Genomic DNA, 19005 nt, shown 5'->3' on the forward strand with positions numbered 1-19005 from the left:
CCCGACCATTCCCGTTATCAGACTCTTGTATCAGTGACCCACGTGTGCGACGACCACAAAGAAGCAGCGTTATTTGTTCCTCATTTATCATGTGTGTTGCCTTACGTCTAACCTCAAGGTTCATCTCAAGTCTCACTGCACAATCAGCTCTTCCACGTAAAACAGTGTCTTGGAAGAGAGCTAGATGTGCTAAGAAATATTCTAAATCCTGGGGAGAAATGGAGAGGGAGAAAGTTTGGAAAGACACTAGAAAGAGAATATGAGAAGGGCACATGGTGGGCACTGAGGACCAGCAGTAAAATCATAAGTGACATTGGTTCAAGATGGTAATTAATGGATCGGAATGAACATTAGAAAGTAGCTCATCTGCTTCGTGATTTTATAAGTGAGATAAGCTCAATGAGGAGTGACATGCTAATAGCAACTCTGAGCTAGCAGGAAAGCTGAGACCAGAATCCAAATATCACAAGCCTGGCCAATGGCTCTGATAACAGATAGCCTGTCCAATTGGTTGCTCCCAGGTCTGCAGCAAAATGAGTCAGTACTGTGCATGCCAGCATAAGAGGATTTAGGTTCTAGCAAAATTAAGAGAAAAACCACAGATTATAGCTTTATTATTGTCTCCATCATTGATCTGTCATAAAAATTAATATTCAAATATAATCCATCCATTCATTCTTCTACTGATCATCTTTCATGAGCCAGATACTATACTGTCAAGAAATTGCCACAATTAACAAGATATCTGGGGCTCCAGCCTCCACTGAGTTTATATCCTGGAAGGGGAAAACCAACAACAACCAAATAAAGAAGCTATGGCTTTGCATTCTGGTAGGTAACAAAGAAGAAAGCCACATGTCAAGACATGTTAAGACATAACTAGACAGTTGGTGGTTGGATGAGATTGAAGGTCTACTTTAGGAAGGGGGACTGGGGAAGGTTCTTCAAGGGAGGTGACCTTTGCTTTGCTGTGTAAAAGGTGAGAAGATAACCATCAGGAAAAGCCCAAAGGAAATGCATTCCAGGCAGAAGGAAAAAGAGAAAGAGTTCAGTGTTTTGAGAGGTAGAGAGGCCAAGATACTTAAGCGTAATAAGCAAAAGGGAGGCATTTCAAAAACTAGCTCAGGGGGGCACCTGGGTGGCTCAGTGGGTCAGTCCTCTGCCTTCGGCTCAGGTCGATCCCAGGGTCCTGGGATCGAGCCCCGCATCGGGCTCTTTGCTCTGCGGAGAGCCTGCTTCCTCCTCTCTCTCTGCCTGCCTCTCTGCCTACTTGTGATCTCTGTCAAATAAATAAATAAAATATTAAAAAAAAAAAAAAAAAACTAGTTCAGGGAGGTAGGAAGAGGTAGGAAGAGCCCAGATCAGGATGGCCTTTGAAGATCATTACAAAAAAACTAGATTTTAATCTCAAGTCAATAGCAAGTCATTGAAATATTTGATCTTTGTGTATCTTAAAAGGCATACTCTCGGTGGACTAGGACTGCGGAGAAGAGCAAGAGTGGAAATGGAGCCCTTTGCTGTGGTCCAGATCAAAGATCACAGTAGGACTGACCAGACCCGTGGTGGTGCAGGAGAGGAAAGTCCACAGATTTGCAGACCGCTCTGTTTTTGCTTGAGCAACTGGATAAATCGCCATTCGCTGGAAAGAAAAGGGCTGAGGGTTAAGGTGATGTGTAGGAATGAAAAGTATCGTCTGTGTAATACTATGTTTTAGATGCTTACTAGACACTTAATTTGGGTTGTCAGGTGGAGGAGAGAAGGAGATATAAATTTGAAGCAAAGACACCAGCATAAAAGTGAGTCCTGAGCTCTCCAAAATTGGTAGGTGAGGTGGAAGGGATGCCATCGATGACAAAGATGAAAGGTGCAGGAGAGGCAAGAAAAAAACTGAAAGAAGGTAGCCTCAAGAAACTGAGTCCTTTTTTTCAAGAAGGAGCAAATGCCTGACCATGTCAAAGGAAAGGTAGAATCAGATGAGGCTAGAGATACACCCATGGGATTTGAGATATCAAAGCACTGTGGATGTCAACAAAAGCAGATACACTATAGTTTTTTTTAAAAAAAGCATACAGTGGGGCACCTGGGTGGCTCAGTGGGTTAAAACCTCTGCCTTCAGCTCAGGTCATGATCCCAGGGTCCTGCTTCCCTTCCTCTCTTTCTGTCTGCCTCTCTGCCTACTTGTGATCTCTGTCAAAAAAATATTAAACACAAGCTTAAAAAAAAAAAGCATACAGTGTGGAAGGTAAATATTAAGAGTCATTTTCAGTCATTTCCAAAACTACCTTGCATGGAATTATACCCACATACACACAGGTCCTTTTTTTGTCCTTTGAACCTAAAACATAAATGAGAACACCTCTTAGATGTTCTTTTTATATGGCTCATTTTGAAGAACTTTCCTTATCAGTACATACAGACTTAGAACATCACTTTATTGGCTACTTACTACTTTGTTACAAGGATTTAACCCATACCTTTGATCTCTCCTTGTGCTGTATAATTCATTATACTGTGTTGGACACTATACTTCTCATGTGTTCTGTTTGTGTGCATTCAGGGACAATGATGGATGTTCTAATGTGGGGGAGAATCAGACAGCTAAGGGATGACCCTACAGAGATCAGAGCTGGAACCAAAAACTCAAAGAGTCTTTCTGTTGCACCGTATTGCCTCCTTCAGTGTTGCGAGAATTGATTGGCATTTGGCAGAACTGAGCACAGAAACAAAATTTACAAGCACTTTTTAACAAATCAGGTCTTTTCAATGCTGATCTTCTAATTAGATTTCTTACTCACTCTTGCATTCATTAAAATAAATACATGGACCAGTATGATTTCCCTTCTAAGCCAGGTAATTAAAATGGCTCTGGGTTGTGTTGTTGCTGCTCGGTTTTGTTTCTTGTTTACTGTTTTCACTTACTCCTTAGGTTTGCATGTCCTGTGGCTCCAAAATTCCCTTCTGAAAACCTGTTTGCGACCCCCAAACTTCAAACGTTGAAACCCCTAATATCCGATGTGTTGGTATTAGGAGGTGGGGCCTTTGGGAGGTGAACAGGTCACAGGCTGGAGCTCACAGGGATAGGACGAGCGCCCTTATAAAGGAGAGCCCAGAAAGCTCTCCTGACCCTGCTGCCGGGTAAGGACACAACCAGAGGACGGTTCTCTGTGAACCAGGAAGTGAGTTCTCACCAGACACCCAGTTGACCGGCACCTCAATCTTGGACTTGCCAGCTCCAAGGCTAAAAGAAATACATTTCTGCTGTTTCTAAGCCACCCAGACTCTGGTATCCTATTAACGAAGCAACCAGAACAAAGGTAAGACCGTCCAATCTTAGAAATTCAGAATGTTGTCATCACCTCCCATGTTCTAGACCCAGCATCTACTTCTTTAGATTCGGACATCTGGAAATACTATCTCATCTAAGAAAATAATAAAGATTTTATATATGGTACCCTTCCTTCAAGCGGCTGACGTGACTTACGCAAAATCCGTAGCGACCCTCCTCTGCTCTGTCAAATCTCTCTTACTATTTTCCCACGGCCATCACTTTCATTTGTTCTTTTCTTCGACTTACCCTGTTTCCGCAACCTTTATTCCCTGTAAAGACTGTTTCTCCCAGCATGTTACAGGTGTCAGTGGAAAAGGGGGCAAAGCTCAGGCGAAGCTAGAACGAGCCCTCCGCCCCGTCCTCGGTGGTAGGACCCTTTGCTACAGAACTTGAGTGACCTTATGCCCAAAAGATCCTCATATTTCAACTTGGTGAGGAAGACACCAAGAAAAATCACATGTGAGCCACTCAGGGGAGCATGACCAACAGAACAAATGCTGGTGTTCAGGTGAGGGTAAGACCCAGGCAAAGTTACAAAAGTGCTGGAATCTTCCATGCCTTCCTCCCTTTCTCCCAACACAGCCTATTCAAGGGGTCACAAGTTGGGATGCCTCTTGGCCACGTTGTCTTTGGCCCACACAAATAATTTCAAACTTTCCAATTATCTGTCAACCTTTAAAATCGGGAAATGTGACGCCGCCATCAAGACTGGCCAGTTCTTTGGAAGGGGCAGAACCAAACCAGCCTGCCCAAGTGACTAGCGGCCCTAGCAGAGAGGCACCTGCTCCCTCCCCCCACAGCAAGGGTTCTCTGCTTTGCTGTTTGCCCCATTATTTTCTATCTGGCCCATCTCACTCATTCTTATGATCTGCACTCCCACCGTAGGCATGCGAGTTTATAACCTTTGAAAACGAAGTCCTGCCAAGCACTCTCTAATAAAGATTTGGCAACATTTCCAAAGTAGCTGAGAATTTTATTTATTTATTTTTTTAATTCACTCCTGCCTATAAGGGATTTGGGTCATGACCGAAACTTTCGCATCAGATGACCCAGCAGCATACATTCTGACTCTCTGGTTTTCTGACCATCCAGGCCTCTGGAAGACGTGGAAACAAGACAGGAAAGGAAGGCCAGTGGGGAACTCAGTCAACTCTGCACCCGCATACCCCCTTCTGTCTTCCTCAAATTCCTGGCCATCTCATCATCACGAATGTGCCAAAGATTGCGAACTGGAATGCTTCTGCCAAAAATATATATGCATCCTAGTAGGGTTTTCAAAGATAAAGAAATGCTACCAAAAACCAGATGGGACTTCGCTATAATGGTTACATGACACAGCTGGAAAGGTGGCGAAGAGAAGATAGTTTGGAACAAGACAGTCCCCAGTTGTGCCCCCTTGACTGCCATGTCCGTGTCCTCCCCGGGCATTGTTGGATGTGAGCTCACGCTGCTTCTGCTGCTTCTGGAAGAATCCATTCTCAGGATACTTGGTGACTGTCATTCACCGGCGAGATCCCGAGGGGCATACGTGCAATGATCACGGTTATGACATATGCGGAGAACACGAGGACTCGGGTGCCTGCCTGAGACAACACCACTGCTGTCATTCCACCTCCACACGCCAGGGGTCGTCCCACACGGCTGGGCGAGCACCCACCCAGGAACGTGAGATGATAAAACCGCACTTCACAAAAGAAAGTCCAACCATTAAGTTATTATCACATTTAAAAGCAAAGAGTGGAAAATTAACCGGCCAAAGAAAACAGCTCGCAGGAGAAGCCGCTGGAATGAGGGCAGGCAGGGCGGGAGGAAGTGGAGCGTGGCCCCAACAGGAAGCACCTGAACTCAGGTGAAGGCAGATCCCACAGCTGCGTCAGGCCCGATGGAATCTTCTCGGTAAAAAGGTGTGGCTGCGATTCACGCCTGGAGCCAGGCAAGGCAGAGGTCAGACACTTCTGAGCATCTATTTCTCAGTAAATGAGGTTTCTTTCCTTCCGGGGCTCCGCTAGGAGATCGGGTGCATGTGAATGACTTCTAACTGGGTTGGCTCCAAGCTAAGAGCAGGAGGGAAGGCAGATGCTGTGGTCTCCGTGGATCAATTAAAGATCAATCAGAAGTGGAGCTAGAATATTCCAAAATTACAAAGTGAGTCCATGGGGGAGATGGGGTTTGACTGAGAAGTGGATTTGTGCAGCGCCTCAGGAACATGGCAGCCAGGCGGAGGGAGGTCCTTCTGGACCCTTCCTCCATCATGGCACCGCAGGTCTTTCACTCTTGAGGCAACAGGAGGAAAATGTCAATCATCGGAAAACCAAGTCCTGGGCACCAGAGGTACCAGCCTGGGTTAGTGAGGAAACTCAGCTTCCCAGTCTTCTTGTCCAGGGCTGATTTCCCTCTAATCTTGCTAACTACATCCAAGCACTCCTTCCTCAGACCCCTTTTTTTTTGTCGCTATATAATGTCTGAACACTTTGCCGGAAAGTTCTCTCAGACGAAATGGCTTATGGATGAAAGTCATGAATTGGGCGCTTGCTCTGTGAGCTAAAGGTTTGCACTTAACTCTGGGCCACATTTACAGGGGCGCAATTGCTGCTCCTGGAGAAGCAGCAAAGGGCTTTTGATATTTACTGAACTGTTATATATACGTCCAGAAGGCAAAAAAAAAGATCCAACGGGTAGATGTTACAGGCAAGCCGATTAGAATTCACCAAGTTAAATCTCTTCAATTATAGCGGTGTTTGCTTTGTCCAGTACTGAAGCCCGTCACTGGGCATGCTTAACAGATCTGAACAAAATCCTTCTTCGCAGCATACTGGAAGGGACGCCCACACTGGCTAGGAAAGAGAGAAGTCTCAATCTAAAGATCCTACAATTCTGCAGTAAATAGTATCATAGGAATAGTCTTTCCACAATAACATACATAGTAATACAGCCATGCAATGGGGCAGTTGAACAAATATGAGCTTCAGGGAAAAACTAGACAGGAGAGGTGGATATTCCTTACTCCATAGCAGAGGGTGATTCTGACCTGGATTTGGACAAAAACTGACCAGTCAACAGACCTGAACTCAGATAAAGGGCTGGAAAAAATTATAAGACTGAAAGGACAGAACCTTCAGGATCAAATCCAATGGGCAAAGGGAGCTATACTTGTAAATTACACATGGACAGGACATGAGGACCGAACTTAGTGGCATGGGTTTTTGTTGTTGTTGTTGTTACTGTTTGGCTTCTGCTTTTTTTTTTTTTTTTTTTTTTTTTTTTTACCTTTTTAAAAATTTTAAATGCTTACTCTAATAGGAAAATTTGAATTCTGGTTTTTCTACTCTGGGTAAGGAGGAGGAGGAGAATGAAAAATCTCACCTCCGCTCCGTGCCCATGTCTGCAAGAACAACACAAAAGCTATAAAAAATTTCCATTCTGGGACGTCTGGGGGGCTCAGTCAGTCAAGTGTCCAAATCTTGATTTCGGCTCAGGTCGTGATCTCAGGCCATGAGATGAAGCTCCAAATCTGGCTCTACACTCAGTGGGGGGTCAGCCTGAAATTCTCTTCTTCCGCCACCCCCTCCCCCTGCTCACATGTGCACTCTCCCTCTCTCTCTTAAATAAATAACTAAATCTTAAAAAAAAAAAAAAAAAAAAAAAAAAGAACTTCCATTCACAGATGACAGCCTCTTTGACCAAATCCCATAGGGCTGGCAAAGATTTCTAAATTAATGAGAGGCTTCTGAGACTATGAACTCAAAACCATTGTTTCTAAGATACAGCTTGGGTCTCTTGGAGAAAAAAGCTGGCCAGTTAAAAAGAAAGGTATGGATACGAATACTGTAGACTCACTGGTCGAGTTGCTGTAACACGGCACCAACATTTTCTGCAAAACTGTTATTACTGTAGTAGTGGTGCTGTCTTAGAAGTCTGTGCATCTCTGTCATTTAAAAAGCTAATCATAACATAATGTTAACATATGGAAACCAGGCTATTCTTGATCTCCAGGCTCATGTGCCCCCACTGACCACAGAATTTTCTTAGCACCAGAAGGGTTGGTCTTACAACCCTTCTGGCCACTTCTGCATTTCCTTCTTTAGAACCCTCTAAATAAAAACAAAAGCAGAGGCAAAAACCAAACAAACGTGCAATTTACTACAGCAAGTAAAAGCTAGGATCCGTTTAGCGTGTGTATTCCCTGCAATTCACTGGTATGCCCCTTCTTAAGAAAATGACAATCAAAAATAACTCGCCGTACCACCGATGTTTGCCACCAAGCCACTCCACACGGTCCCACCACCCAAATCACACACGCGTCTCCACTCTGGCACAACAACCATCCACCATACACCCACCCAACAATCGAGAAAAGAAGACCTTCCTAAGAAAGCAAGTCACACAGACACTAGCTTTACACCCCCAATGGGATCTGCCGGGAGTGAAACATACAAAGTCAGCCCACACACATTCACGTGGTCTCAAAGTATCTCCCCATCAAACACTTACTCATAGAAAGGGGAAACCAGTCATTTTAATGTAGAGAAGACTGGCAGACGCTACATGTGTCACCACGAAGGGACCAAAGTTAAAATCACGAGTAACGAACCAAGTTGGCATCACGCACTTCCTGATCTGATGTGCTTAGAACCCAGCACTCCTCTGGTGGTCTTGCTAAACCTGAATTAAACACGGCATTAGATAATCCACAAAATACCAGGCCTGTAACCTTCAGAGAGACTGCTAGCTGTTTGAGCACCTGGGTGGCTCAGTCGGTTAAGCATCTGACTTTTGATTTCGGCTCAGGTCATGATCTCAGGGTCCCAGGATCGAGCCATGTGATGGGCCCACACTCAGCCGGGAGTATCCTTGAGATTCTCTCCCTCTGCCCTTCCCCCCACTTGCATGTGTGCATGCTCTCTCTCTCTCTCTCTCAAATAATCTTTAAAAGTAAAAAAGTGTTAGTTGCTGAAAGGAAAAAAAAAGAAAGAAAAGAAAAGGAGAAGAAGTATGACACAGTCTACAAAGGGGACATCAGACAAATTGACGGCTAAATGTGTTCTTGGCCCAGAAAAGAGACACCTGGCAAAACTTGAATGAAATCTGTAGACTGGATAATAATATTAAATCATTGTTAATATCCAGATTTTTACAGAATGTTAACTGTCTGTACTTGTGCTTATAATAACAGAATGTTCTTGGTTTGAGTAAATACACAGTGAAATCCATAAAGTCATAGGGGCATCATGTGTGTAACTTGCTCCCAAATTTTCAGAAAAAAAAAAAACTTATGTACATATATTTGTACACACACATGTACATGTGCGTGGGTGTGGGTGTGTGTCTAGAGAGGAGAGAGAGAATATGATCAAATAAGTATGGTAACATGTAAAACACAAACATTAACATTTGGGGACTGTGGGAAGCTTACATAGGGATTCCTCACAATATTTCCATGACTTCTCCAAGTAAAAAGTTTTTCAAGATTAAAAAACAATAATAATGACCCAAGTGGGTCTGAGCTTTCCAAGGACAGAGCTGGAGAAGGAGGAGGAATATAGTGCATCTCTATCCCATCTGCTCCCCTACCCCCAACACCTGAGAAGCACCGGATTGTTGTTGGTTTCCCTGACAGCCGCTTTGGAAGCCTGCGGCGAGCTCGCCCAGGGCACCGCTACGTCTCCAGAGCCCCAGAGCCTAGTACAGGGCCTGCCATATACTGACAGCTCAAGAAATGGTCAATGAGTGAATGAGCCATAAGAAGTATCTGAGAGAAACCAGGGACAGCCCCCACTAGGGTGCTCCAGCCGCAAAGTTGGTAGATTATGACGTTCTTGTATAAAAGGCTAGGTGGGAATGAGGGGTAGGAGGCATCCGAATAAAGAGCAAGATATAGTTCTCCCAAGGGGTATTCTCTTTATTGAGGAGGAATGGTAACTGAGCATGTGCCCTAGAGTTGTCCTGAAACGGCCCTACTCTCTGGACTGGGGGAGGGAGGGCATACATTCCGGGTATGATGTGCGCCAGTGCCCAAGGTCTCTGGGGGATCCCGCATAAGCTATCTGATGCACCGAGATGAACAGAAATGAAGACCAGGGAGGGCCCGCTGAGTGGCTCAGTCAGTTAAGTGTCCAACTCCTGGTTTCAGCTCAAGTCGAGATCTCACGGGTTGTGGGATCGAGCCCCGCGTCGGGCTCCATGCTCAGCAAGGAGGCTGCTTGAAGATTCTCTGCCTCTGCACCCCCCCAAAAAATAGATAAAAATCTAAAAGAAGAAGAAGAAGAAAGGGAGGAGGAGGAGGACAAGTAGACCAAGATTCCCCAAGATGACATTAAAGACTGAAACAGCTCCCTAGTCAGCAGTAAATACTTCATTACGAACACAATACCTCATTACATTCTGTTCTTACCTCCCAAACCGACTAGCACTTGGTTTCTCAAATTCACACTGACTACACACATGAGGTATGAAATTGGAATCATTTTAATTACCAAAGTTCAAGAAAGCTTCGAGAAAAGTTGTTTAGCAGATGAAAAACGTGACTTTGCTTCAAAAATTCAGCTAATTCAAGAACATTCCAACAGATTGCTTTTCCAGAGACATTCAAGTCTGAATAGAGATGAAGGGGGGTGGGGGTGGGGAACAATCCTCAGGCCACCGGAGTGTAAGTCTTAAGGGACGTTCCTATAACCCAAAACTGGGTTATAGAAAATTGGGACCTACAAGCAATGTGCTTTCTCGAATCACCGAGATCCAAGTTCACAATCATGAACACCATGTGATAATATTCCAGAAACAAATTAAACAAGGCCAACCGTGGCACATAAGAGAGGGCAGGACTCCAAATGGCAAACCTGATTTGCATATTAATGCAAAGAAGGACTTTTTGCTTTAATGAGGAATACAATTTTCGTAGTATCTCTAGGTGAGATTGCTGTGCTCACTTGTAGGGACTTGTTCACCAATTTATTTGAAAATGAGTTCATATGGCAAATCCAAAACATAATGGGGGTGGGGAGAAGAATCCTTTCCCAATGAATAAGTAATCACCAGTGAGCCCACAGAAGAACTGGGGCGGGCTGATACAGCTGCCTTGCTCTTCATTTTACTTGCGACAACTGGGGGGCCAACTAGCTCCCCCTCAGAGTCAGTGCCCTCCTCTAACTTGACAAGGACAGGGGTGTAATTCGCCCTGAGCGTTAGCTGCTAGCTACTGGTTGATTTGTCCCTAACAACCCCCTTCCGCTTCCTACCTTCCAGGTTGAAGCTGCCCCGCCTCTCTAGAAAGAAGTGGGAGAAGGCAGACGTATCACATCTCCTTCTAGGGACTCCCAAGGGGATGTTGTTTATATAACCCCAAAGGACAAGGAGTAAAGACAACGTGCAAGAAAGTTAGCTGATGAGCCCTACCTCGAGCTCAGGAGCCAGCTTCCATCCCTTCTGTGCTCAGTATCCCTCCCGTCCCCGACATGATCTAGTCCTCGGGCTGCCAGAGGCATGGCTCTACCAGCATCAGCTGAGATTGCAAGGATCCGGGGTGACCTGACACCTGACCCAGGGGTTCTGTTAGGGACCCCTCTATGGAGTTCGGCTAGAACCTCAGATCTACACGCAAATCAGTACACGGTGTGGTACTCTTATTATTTCAGCACATCCGAATCAATCGATATCTCCCCTCCCACACACTCCTCCCTTCTCCATGAGAACCCATGCTCATGATCCCCCTGGGCTGTCATACCAGTGGGACGATAATGGCATTTTGGTGAAAATCAAGCCCTCATCTATTTTGGTCTGAAGCGGAAGCCAAGACACTAGATCCAAGGATAATAGGACGGCTCCCGAAACGTGAGTCTTCGCGCTGGTCATCAGTTGCTGGTGTGCTATTACCAATGAAAAATGCAGAAGCTTTTGCCTCTTGGTCCCCACCCCCGCCAGCTGGTTCTTCTTACCTTTGGTTCCATTGAAATGAAACTGTGGGTTCCTCTGCTCGAGAGAACTGACCTTTTAATCGTCCTGCTATGGTAGAAGTGGTAATAGTCCTTCAGGGCCCCGATCTACAAAGACAGGAGGAGAAGCGCAAAGAGAGTTAGTCGGAATTAAAGAGTCTTCTGTGTTCCTGTGTTGCATGAAAATAAGAACACAAAACAAAACCAAAAAAAAACCAAAAGGTCCATAAATTATGCAGTTGCCTCTATGCTTAAATGTTACTTGAACCTTGGTGATCACTTTTCCAAAGAAGGACATGTGACATGAAATGGAGTGTCCTTGAGGCAGTGACTGCGGAACTCAAGATTATAATGGGACAGCTTAGCTCTCTGTATCTCCCTTTTAATGTTTAATTTATATGCAGCATTTTAAGTAATTCTATATCCATTTATATCCAAATGTGGGAAAGAGAAAAAAAAAATCAAATAGCGATCTGGTTATAAAAACACGCTGCATTCTGTTTGCTCCGAGAAATGTACAATGAAGGACCTCGTTAGATTATTTATATCATCAATTTGAAAGAAGTCCTGAGCAGTTGGTCATTCACAAAGGAAACACTACTTAGTCTGTCTCCTGCCTTCAGTCGGCAGTATAATGACATCGCAGTTATGCATTTATTACAAAGTAAAAGTGGGCGGCGGTATCTGGAACCAGACGAGATCGCATACCCGAGCTACCAGCTAAGCCACCCGGGGAAAGCCAGTGCAAGCCAGTCGATCACAACCACTTCTTTCAACACACTCAATTTCTCACCTGTGTACCCCTCCCTTTTGTAGAAAACAGTTCAGTCTGCTTAGGATAGCTTTGAAAATAAGTCACTGGCACTTTCAGAAAACAAACAAAATCCCAGATAATCAGGTTCTCTCAGCAGATTATAGATGTGGGTCACATGGAAATGGAACAAGACAGCAAATGAAGACAGAAGAGCCTGGTTCTCGCTCGGGGTGACACTGCTGAGAAGTGGCTTCTTAGCTAAATCCCATGTACTTACTATGCCTCCATTTCCATTCTATAAAACCAGGTGTTGGGCTGGTTAACATCTTTTTTTTTTTTTAAAGAGTTTATTTATTTATTTGACAGAGATCACAAGTAGGCAGAGAGGCAGGCAGAGAGAGAGGAAGGGAAGCAGGCACGCTGCTGAGCAGAGAGCCCGATGCAGGGCTCGCTTCCAGGACCCTGGGATCAAAACCTGAGCGGAATGCAGAGGCTTTAAACCACTGAGCCACCCAGGCACCCCTGGGCTGGTTAACTTCTAAGATCACTGCAGCCCTCAAATTCCATCAAATTCTACTCTTTGACAATGACACTTTTTTTTCCCTTTCTTTGCTTTGCCCAAATACATCAAATGGGCTATTTCTCCAGAACACCATGGCTCTGCCCTAAAAGAATGACCATCAACAGGATGGTCTCCAATGGGGACCATACAAAAGTTGGCTTTCTTAATTAAAAAAAAAAAAAAAAAAAGGAAAGAAAACCTCAATGGCCCAGCTTCATTTTTCCAGCTAACATGTTTATTTTTTTAATTCCCTTCTTTCCATCGATTCTCGAGCATCATTCTATCTCTCCAGTGAGGATGACTGACCCAGCTTCTGTGCCATTGAAGAGTCACCCCCTACCTGGGACTTTATACTCTAAAAATGAATGACTCAAATTATCATTGGATAGGACAGTCTGAAGTCACACATTTTTAACTCAAGTAGAAACTGCCCAGATATACACAGAAAAGATCGGGAACTCGGAAACAGCAGCAAACAATGAGGAAGAAGACACAGATGTCCACAGATAGCCTCAGTGTCCAAGAGGGTTTCAAGGAGGGATTTACAGGCCAATTTTAAGATTCCAGAGGACTAAGGGTAGAATTCACAATGGGCTGTGTAATACTTTATACAAAAATCTTAAAATCCCAAGGAGCTTAGAGCTTTCATCTTATGTAGCTTTTGTCAAGAGCGCTCCTTGGGTAAACACAGTAGTTTCTGTGGAAAGGGACATAAAATCTTTGGGGAAGAACTTTATACAGAACCTATCACCAGTGTGCAAATGGTCCATGAGTTTCAGACCATGCCCATGCAACTACGATGGAACCTCTTTGATGACAGGAAATAGTTGAATTCAACTGAACCATTAAACTCAAATGTGGATGAAATACGTCCTGAAGATTTAATTCTGATCCTTTGTGGCCTCTTCGGGAAAGACTGGAATCCTGGACTTACACAGCATGTACGAAGCTGAAAAACAGAACCCTCATCCTGACTTAACATGCTTTGGGATGTTGGATACATCACTGAACTATGTTGGGCTTTGGTTCCTGTAAAATAAGGACACAGCAGGCACAGTGGACAGAGACTGGGTATCAGAGTCAGATGAGGGATAAAAATGTGTACGGGTGAGCGTGGTTATAAGGACTGAGCAGCGTAACAGGTGCACTGCCTGGTCAAGGCCTTGCTGGGTATGCAGTTTCCGATTATCGCTTTCCCTTCTAAATTTAAGTTTCAGTCCTACTTTCTCTCACCTCTTGTCCTGCAATCCCTTACCTCTATCCCTTGGTCAGAATTCCTCTTTTTTATTTTTTTTTAAAGATTTTATTTATTTATTTGACAGAGAGAGATCACAAGTAGGCAGAGAGAGAGGAGGAAGCAGGCTCCCTGCTGAGCAGAGAGCCCGATGCGGGACTCGATCCCAGGACCCTGAGATCATGACCTGAGCCGAAGGCAGTGGCTTAACCCACTGAGCCACCCAGGTGCCCGGTCAGAATTCCTCTTGGTGTGCCCTACCTAGTATCACCTCTTGACTTCCGTCATCTTAACTGGCCAACGTCAGAAAGTCTGATGATACACTGTTGGCGAGGACATAGGCACAAATGCAGCATACGTAGGACTGGGAAAGAGCACTCCTTGGGACAACTGTTTTGAAAGCCATTCGGTAATATCGGTAAAATTATAGACTGTACCCAACCTTTGACCCAGCTTTTCCACTTCTAATAATTTATTATACAGATACAGTCACTTATGTATAAGAACGGATGTTGGAGAAATTCTGTAAAGCAAAAGAATTCAAACAACTAGCTTTAATCAGTAGGCGTTTGGCTCTATATGAGCTGAAAGAATTGATCTCAAAGGAAGGAAGGAAAGAAAAAAGGAAGGAAGGAAGGATGGATGGGGGAGGGAGGAAGGAGAGAGAGAAATAGAGAAAAAGAGGGACGGAGGGAGAAAATACGACCGCGTTTTCGTGGGAGAACAAAGAAAGAATCTGTACTACATGTACATTCACAGGAATACATGAACTACAGAGAGAGCTTTTCTTTTCATTGTTTATGTGTATGTATTATTTCTTAAATTTAAAAAACCAATTAAAAATGAAAGATAAAGCAACGAAATGAAATCGCGTGCACCCACAGGTGGCACCTACTCTTCCGGGGGGCAAATCCACTTCCCAAACGTCTGTGTGCCTGGGTCCAAGGGCCACCTTTCCCCAGGCCGTGAGATCCCTCTAGCAGGAAGCTCTACTTGACCTCCACCTTGCAGGGGTCCTGTTTCCTCTACAGAGTCAGGGAACGGTGCTCGATGCCTGAGTGATGGCTCATTGACTAAAGGCCTACCGTGTGCCAGGCATCGCCCAGCTCTTCTGCAGGTGATTGTATTTAGCAGAATTCCCCCAGGAACCCTAGAAGATAACGATCGTTACCTCCACTCTGATCAACGAGGTTGTGGGAGCTCGGGCAATGCCCACACCTACACAGCTAGGACGGTAAGGGGCGGGCTGGGGGTGGGTGGGGGGGTTGTAAACCCCTGCTGAATGGCTAGCTAGCACATGAGCTTACGCTGCTGTGGTGTATCCCACAGGTGGGCTCGGTCCGGCAACCTTCGTGAGCTTCTCTGCACTGCAGAGCTAAAGGGCTCCACTCTATGCAGCCAGGGCTCTGATGTGATTAAGGTTCTGCCAATCAAAGGCAGACTAAAGCATCCTGGGGCGGGCTCTTGGGGGCCCTTATGTGTTCAGCGGTTGTGCTGGCAGAGGTCTTAATGCCGGCAACTAGCTTTCTGCGCATTTGTTTTGCAACATCCCGTTTTGTTGATAAATTGGTAAGAGATCACAGAAGAGCTATGGGGGCAACAGATTAACTTCCTCGTGCCTCGGTTTTTTGTGGGGGATGAAGCAGCAACTCTTGGGGAGGCCTATTCTGTGAGGTGGCATTGGGGGACACTTCTGAAAGCTTTGTCTTCTCGAATGATTCTACAGGCTATTTAATAGTCTGTATTGAATGCCTTCCAAAGTAGAATGATTAAGTGGATTCTGCAGAAGGCTCCCTACTAAATCTAAAATTGGAGAGATCAAAACTTCCGGAAAAGTAGCTGCTCATTTACACAATCTCATACAATTTAGAGACCCTCCAAGTTATGTACCCCTTGAGTCATGAACACTTATGGGCACCAGTGAGGCCCAGGCACCCGGGTGACTCACTGTGTTCTGACCACCTGTTAAATGAACACACTTGTTTCCAGCCCTCCAGAGCCATATGCACCAACCTCCTCTTTCAAATCTGTTTTCTACACCACAGCCAGAAAAAGGCCAGAAAATGCAAATCTGGTCATACTCCTGTCTAAAATTTCTAGGGGCTTCCCTCTGTTCTGAAAAGAAACAGTAATAGTTAACATTGAATATCACTTAATATTATAGTTTCTAAAGTAAATCAGAATAATAATATCATATCAACATCAATGCTATGCCAAGAACTCTCCTACATGCTTTGCCTAAGTCTTTTTTTTCCTTTTTGCTGCAAGACAACAGCTTAAGGGTAGCACATGTTAGCTCCATCATTCTACGTCATTCGAACAAAATAATCTGTCACCTTGTGGAGTTATACACATTTTTTAATCTAAATATATATATATATTTAAAAGCGTGTTTATGTCTCTTGTCTATTAACATGCATGTCCCTTATTGGTAAGAATTGTGTCTTTCATATTCTTTCAACAGCACTGAGCACGCTGAGGGCTTTTAATAAACATTAGGAAGAAAAATGTCATAACATGTTGAGAGCTATTCAAAAGAAAGACAGTGTATGAAAACAAAGCAGTAATATTATCTATAACCTGACATTCCACCCAGCTCCTCCAGGGTAATGTAAAACAAAAGATGACTGTGTTTGTATGTTACCTAATACCAACAAGGGCTAAAACAAGAAGCAATTTGTAACTAACATGGGGGGGGTTTATAAATAAATCAGAAGCCATTAGCATATATGAAGTACAAAATCAATAGGAGAATGGCCTAAACTGAACCTTATCCTTAATTCCACATAAAGGAAGGAGAATAATTCTTTCCCTCTTGACCCTCTTAAGCTCCTTTTCTCTATAATCACACACAAAACACTCTTCCCTGCCAATCAGCACAACACGATTCTATACAACAGTAAGCTGATAAATTTCATCTTTTGTTCCCAATTCTGTCAAGCGTTTGTGCCTTTTCTTCCTTAGTGGCCGCTTCCCACCCTTGCGCCCAGGGTTTTCCTATCACGACCCTTTTGCAAACCAAACTCTTCTTAGAAAAGTTTTTTTTTTTTAATGAATTATTTTATACTAAAGTGTAAATGACTGGTTAAGACTCAATGACTCTGTTCTTTCAGGAACAACGGCATTTGATAAGAAAATTAAAACTTAAGCCAAATAAATGAGACCACTGTGTTTCTAATTTCCAAAAACAATCACTGTCAGAAAACAATTATGGGAGGGTTTTTCCTTTTCTGCTAGCAAGAGGGAACCTTCTCTGTGTACCTGAATTCTTACATCACAAGGGAGCTATTGAATTCTGAGCCAAGTTAGGACCCAGAAGACTTACAATGGCTTTGACCCCAATGAGGAGCTGTGTGGCCTTTCTGAATACATTTACCACCAACCGTCTCACCCATGCTTGTGACTAAAATCCCTTCTAGTCTAATGACTCCAGGTATATAGCTGGCAAATCTTTCACACATAGTTCTATAGGGTGACCAACCACGTCGGTTTTCCCAGGGCTGAAGTATTTCCAGAGACATACAGAACTTTTCAATACTTAAACTGAGCAGTCCCCATCAAATTTGATCACCCTAATTATGAAGCAGCAAGGTCAAGGGCCCTGTGGCCACCTCCATAAAACTTGTCTGCCTTGTTCTCCCTCCTGCCCTACATTTATATATTTATCCAAATTCCGAACTCCCTTTTGAAAAGCTATTTATCTCCACTCCAGAAATATTTTTAAATGGGCAAAATTTGAAAAGATATTTCACAAAGGGAGATATACAGACAATAAGCATGTAAAAAAGATGCTTAAGTGCAAATTAAAATCATAAAAGCATGTACACGCACCTGAATGGCTACAGATTAAAGGACAGACAATGCCAAGCTCTGACGAGATGCTAGAGCACTGGCGCTCTCACACATTGTCAGCAGGAGTATAAAATGGTTCAACCTCTTTGGAAAATTGTTTGGTAATTTCTTATGAAACACACATCCTCCTCATGACCCAAACAATTCATTTCTACATATTTACCCCCCAAAAAGGAAACCCTGCTTTGAAACAAAACTCATACACATATGTTTACATCAGCTTTTTTAGTAACACTCCTGCCCTGGAAACAATGCAGATGTCAATCAATAGGTAGTTGGAGAAATATATCGTGGTATATCCATACAGTGGAACAAGCTGCAATAAAGAAGAACAAACTGTTGATAAACGTGACAACATGACAATCAAAACATGATGCTGACGCAGAAGAATGCACATGGTATAGTCCCACTGGTGTGAAATCCTAGGACAGGGGATCTATGATGATAGAAGACAGATGAGTGACCATCTGGGTGTGGAGTAGGGATCGACTGGGAAAACCTGGAGAAATCTGGAATGTTGGGAATATTCGGTATCTTTCTTATAGTGGTAATTACTGGGTAACGAGTGCTTCCGTGAACTGGAACCAGCTCATCGTAGACTTACAAGATCCAATTTCTTATCTTCCCAACACCCTGTCCAATGATATCACCCTGATGACTTGAAATCAACAATGACGGAAATATTAACCTTTCAAAGAAATTGGCAAAGTTTACAAATAACGGCTTCTTTCCCTCCTGACCCGTCACTTTTCAGTATTCATCAGCACACCATGGAGTACAGACATTGTTCAACACTCACCCTGCCTTCTACGAAAATGGCGGCATTCGGAGGTATGTAAATTAAACATCAATAATGGTGATTTGGAAAGTTATAAATTCCCCTCTACTGTCCTTCTGTAGACTGACAGACTGGAAAACTCAAGAACCCAGTTACCTGGGGCTGGAATTTACCTTCCAGCTTGCACCTTGTCCCACCCCCTTGGGTGGGATGGGGAAGAACCAAGTCACTAAGGCCACCGTTCTTGCAGACTAACCTCTTCCCATGCCCCAAGTGGAAAAGCCGGAAACTTTAACTTGCTGAATTCCATTTGCGCTTGTAGACACAGCACCTGGATAAATTGCTTCTCTTTGTTTTAAATACTGACTGTGATGTATCTTCTGTGCTTCCCTAAGAATATTAAAACCACTATAGTCATTTCCCTTCTGTGTTCCAGACTCTATAACATTCAAAAAAGAACCAAAGAGAGGTTGGCCATGACTGCCTGCCTCAAAGTCACCAAGAACACTCCAACCTTAGGATCTCTGTCCCTGCTTTTCCTCTGCCTAAAATAATCTTTAAAATTTCTA

The 19005-nt window shown here is 43.9% G+C and overlaps 1 protein-coding gene across 3 annotated transcripts in view; it reads right to left on the reverse strand.

The window, feature by feature from the left end:
* The window catches only part of PCSK5 (proprotein convertase subtilisin/kexin type 5), a 449406-nt gene that overhangs the window by 396747 nt on the left and 33654 nt on the right, over positions 1–19005 (reverse strand). For all 3 annotated transcript variants that reach the window (XM_032308751.1, XM_032308750.1, XM_032308749.1), the window contains exon 2: positions 11260–11364. In XM_032308751.1, coding sequence (XP_032164642.1) covers positions 11260–11364 — 105 coding nt within the window. The remainder of the gene's footprint in view (positions 1–11259; positions 11365–19005) is intronic.

Source organism: Mustela erminea, chromosome 12, assembly GCF_009829155.1.
Source record: "Mustela erminea isolate mMusErm1 chromosome 12, mMusErm1.Pri, whole genome shotgun sequence".
In the NCBI taxonomy this organism is placed as follows: domain Eukaryota; kingdom Metazoa; phylum Chordata; class Mammalia; order Carnivora; family Mustelidae; genus Mustela; species Mustela erminea.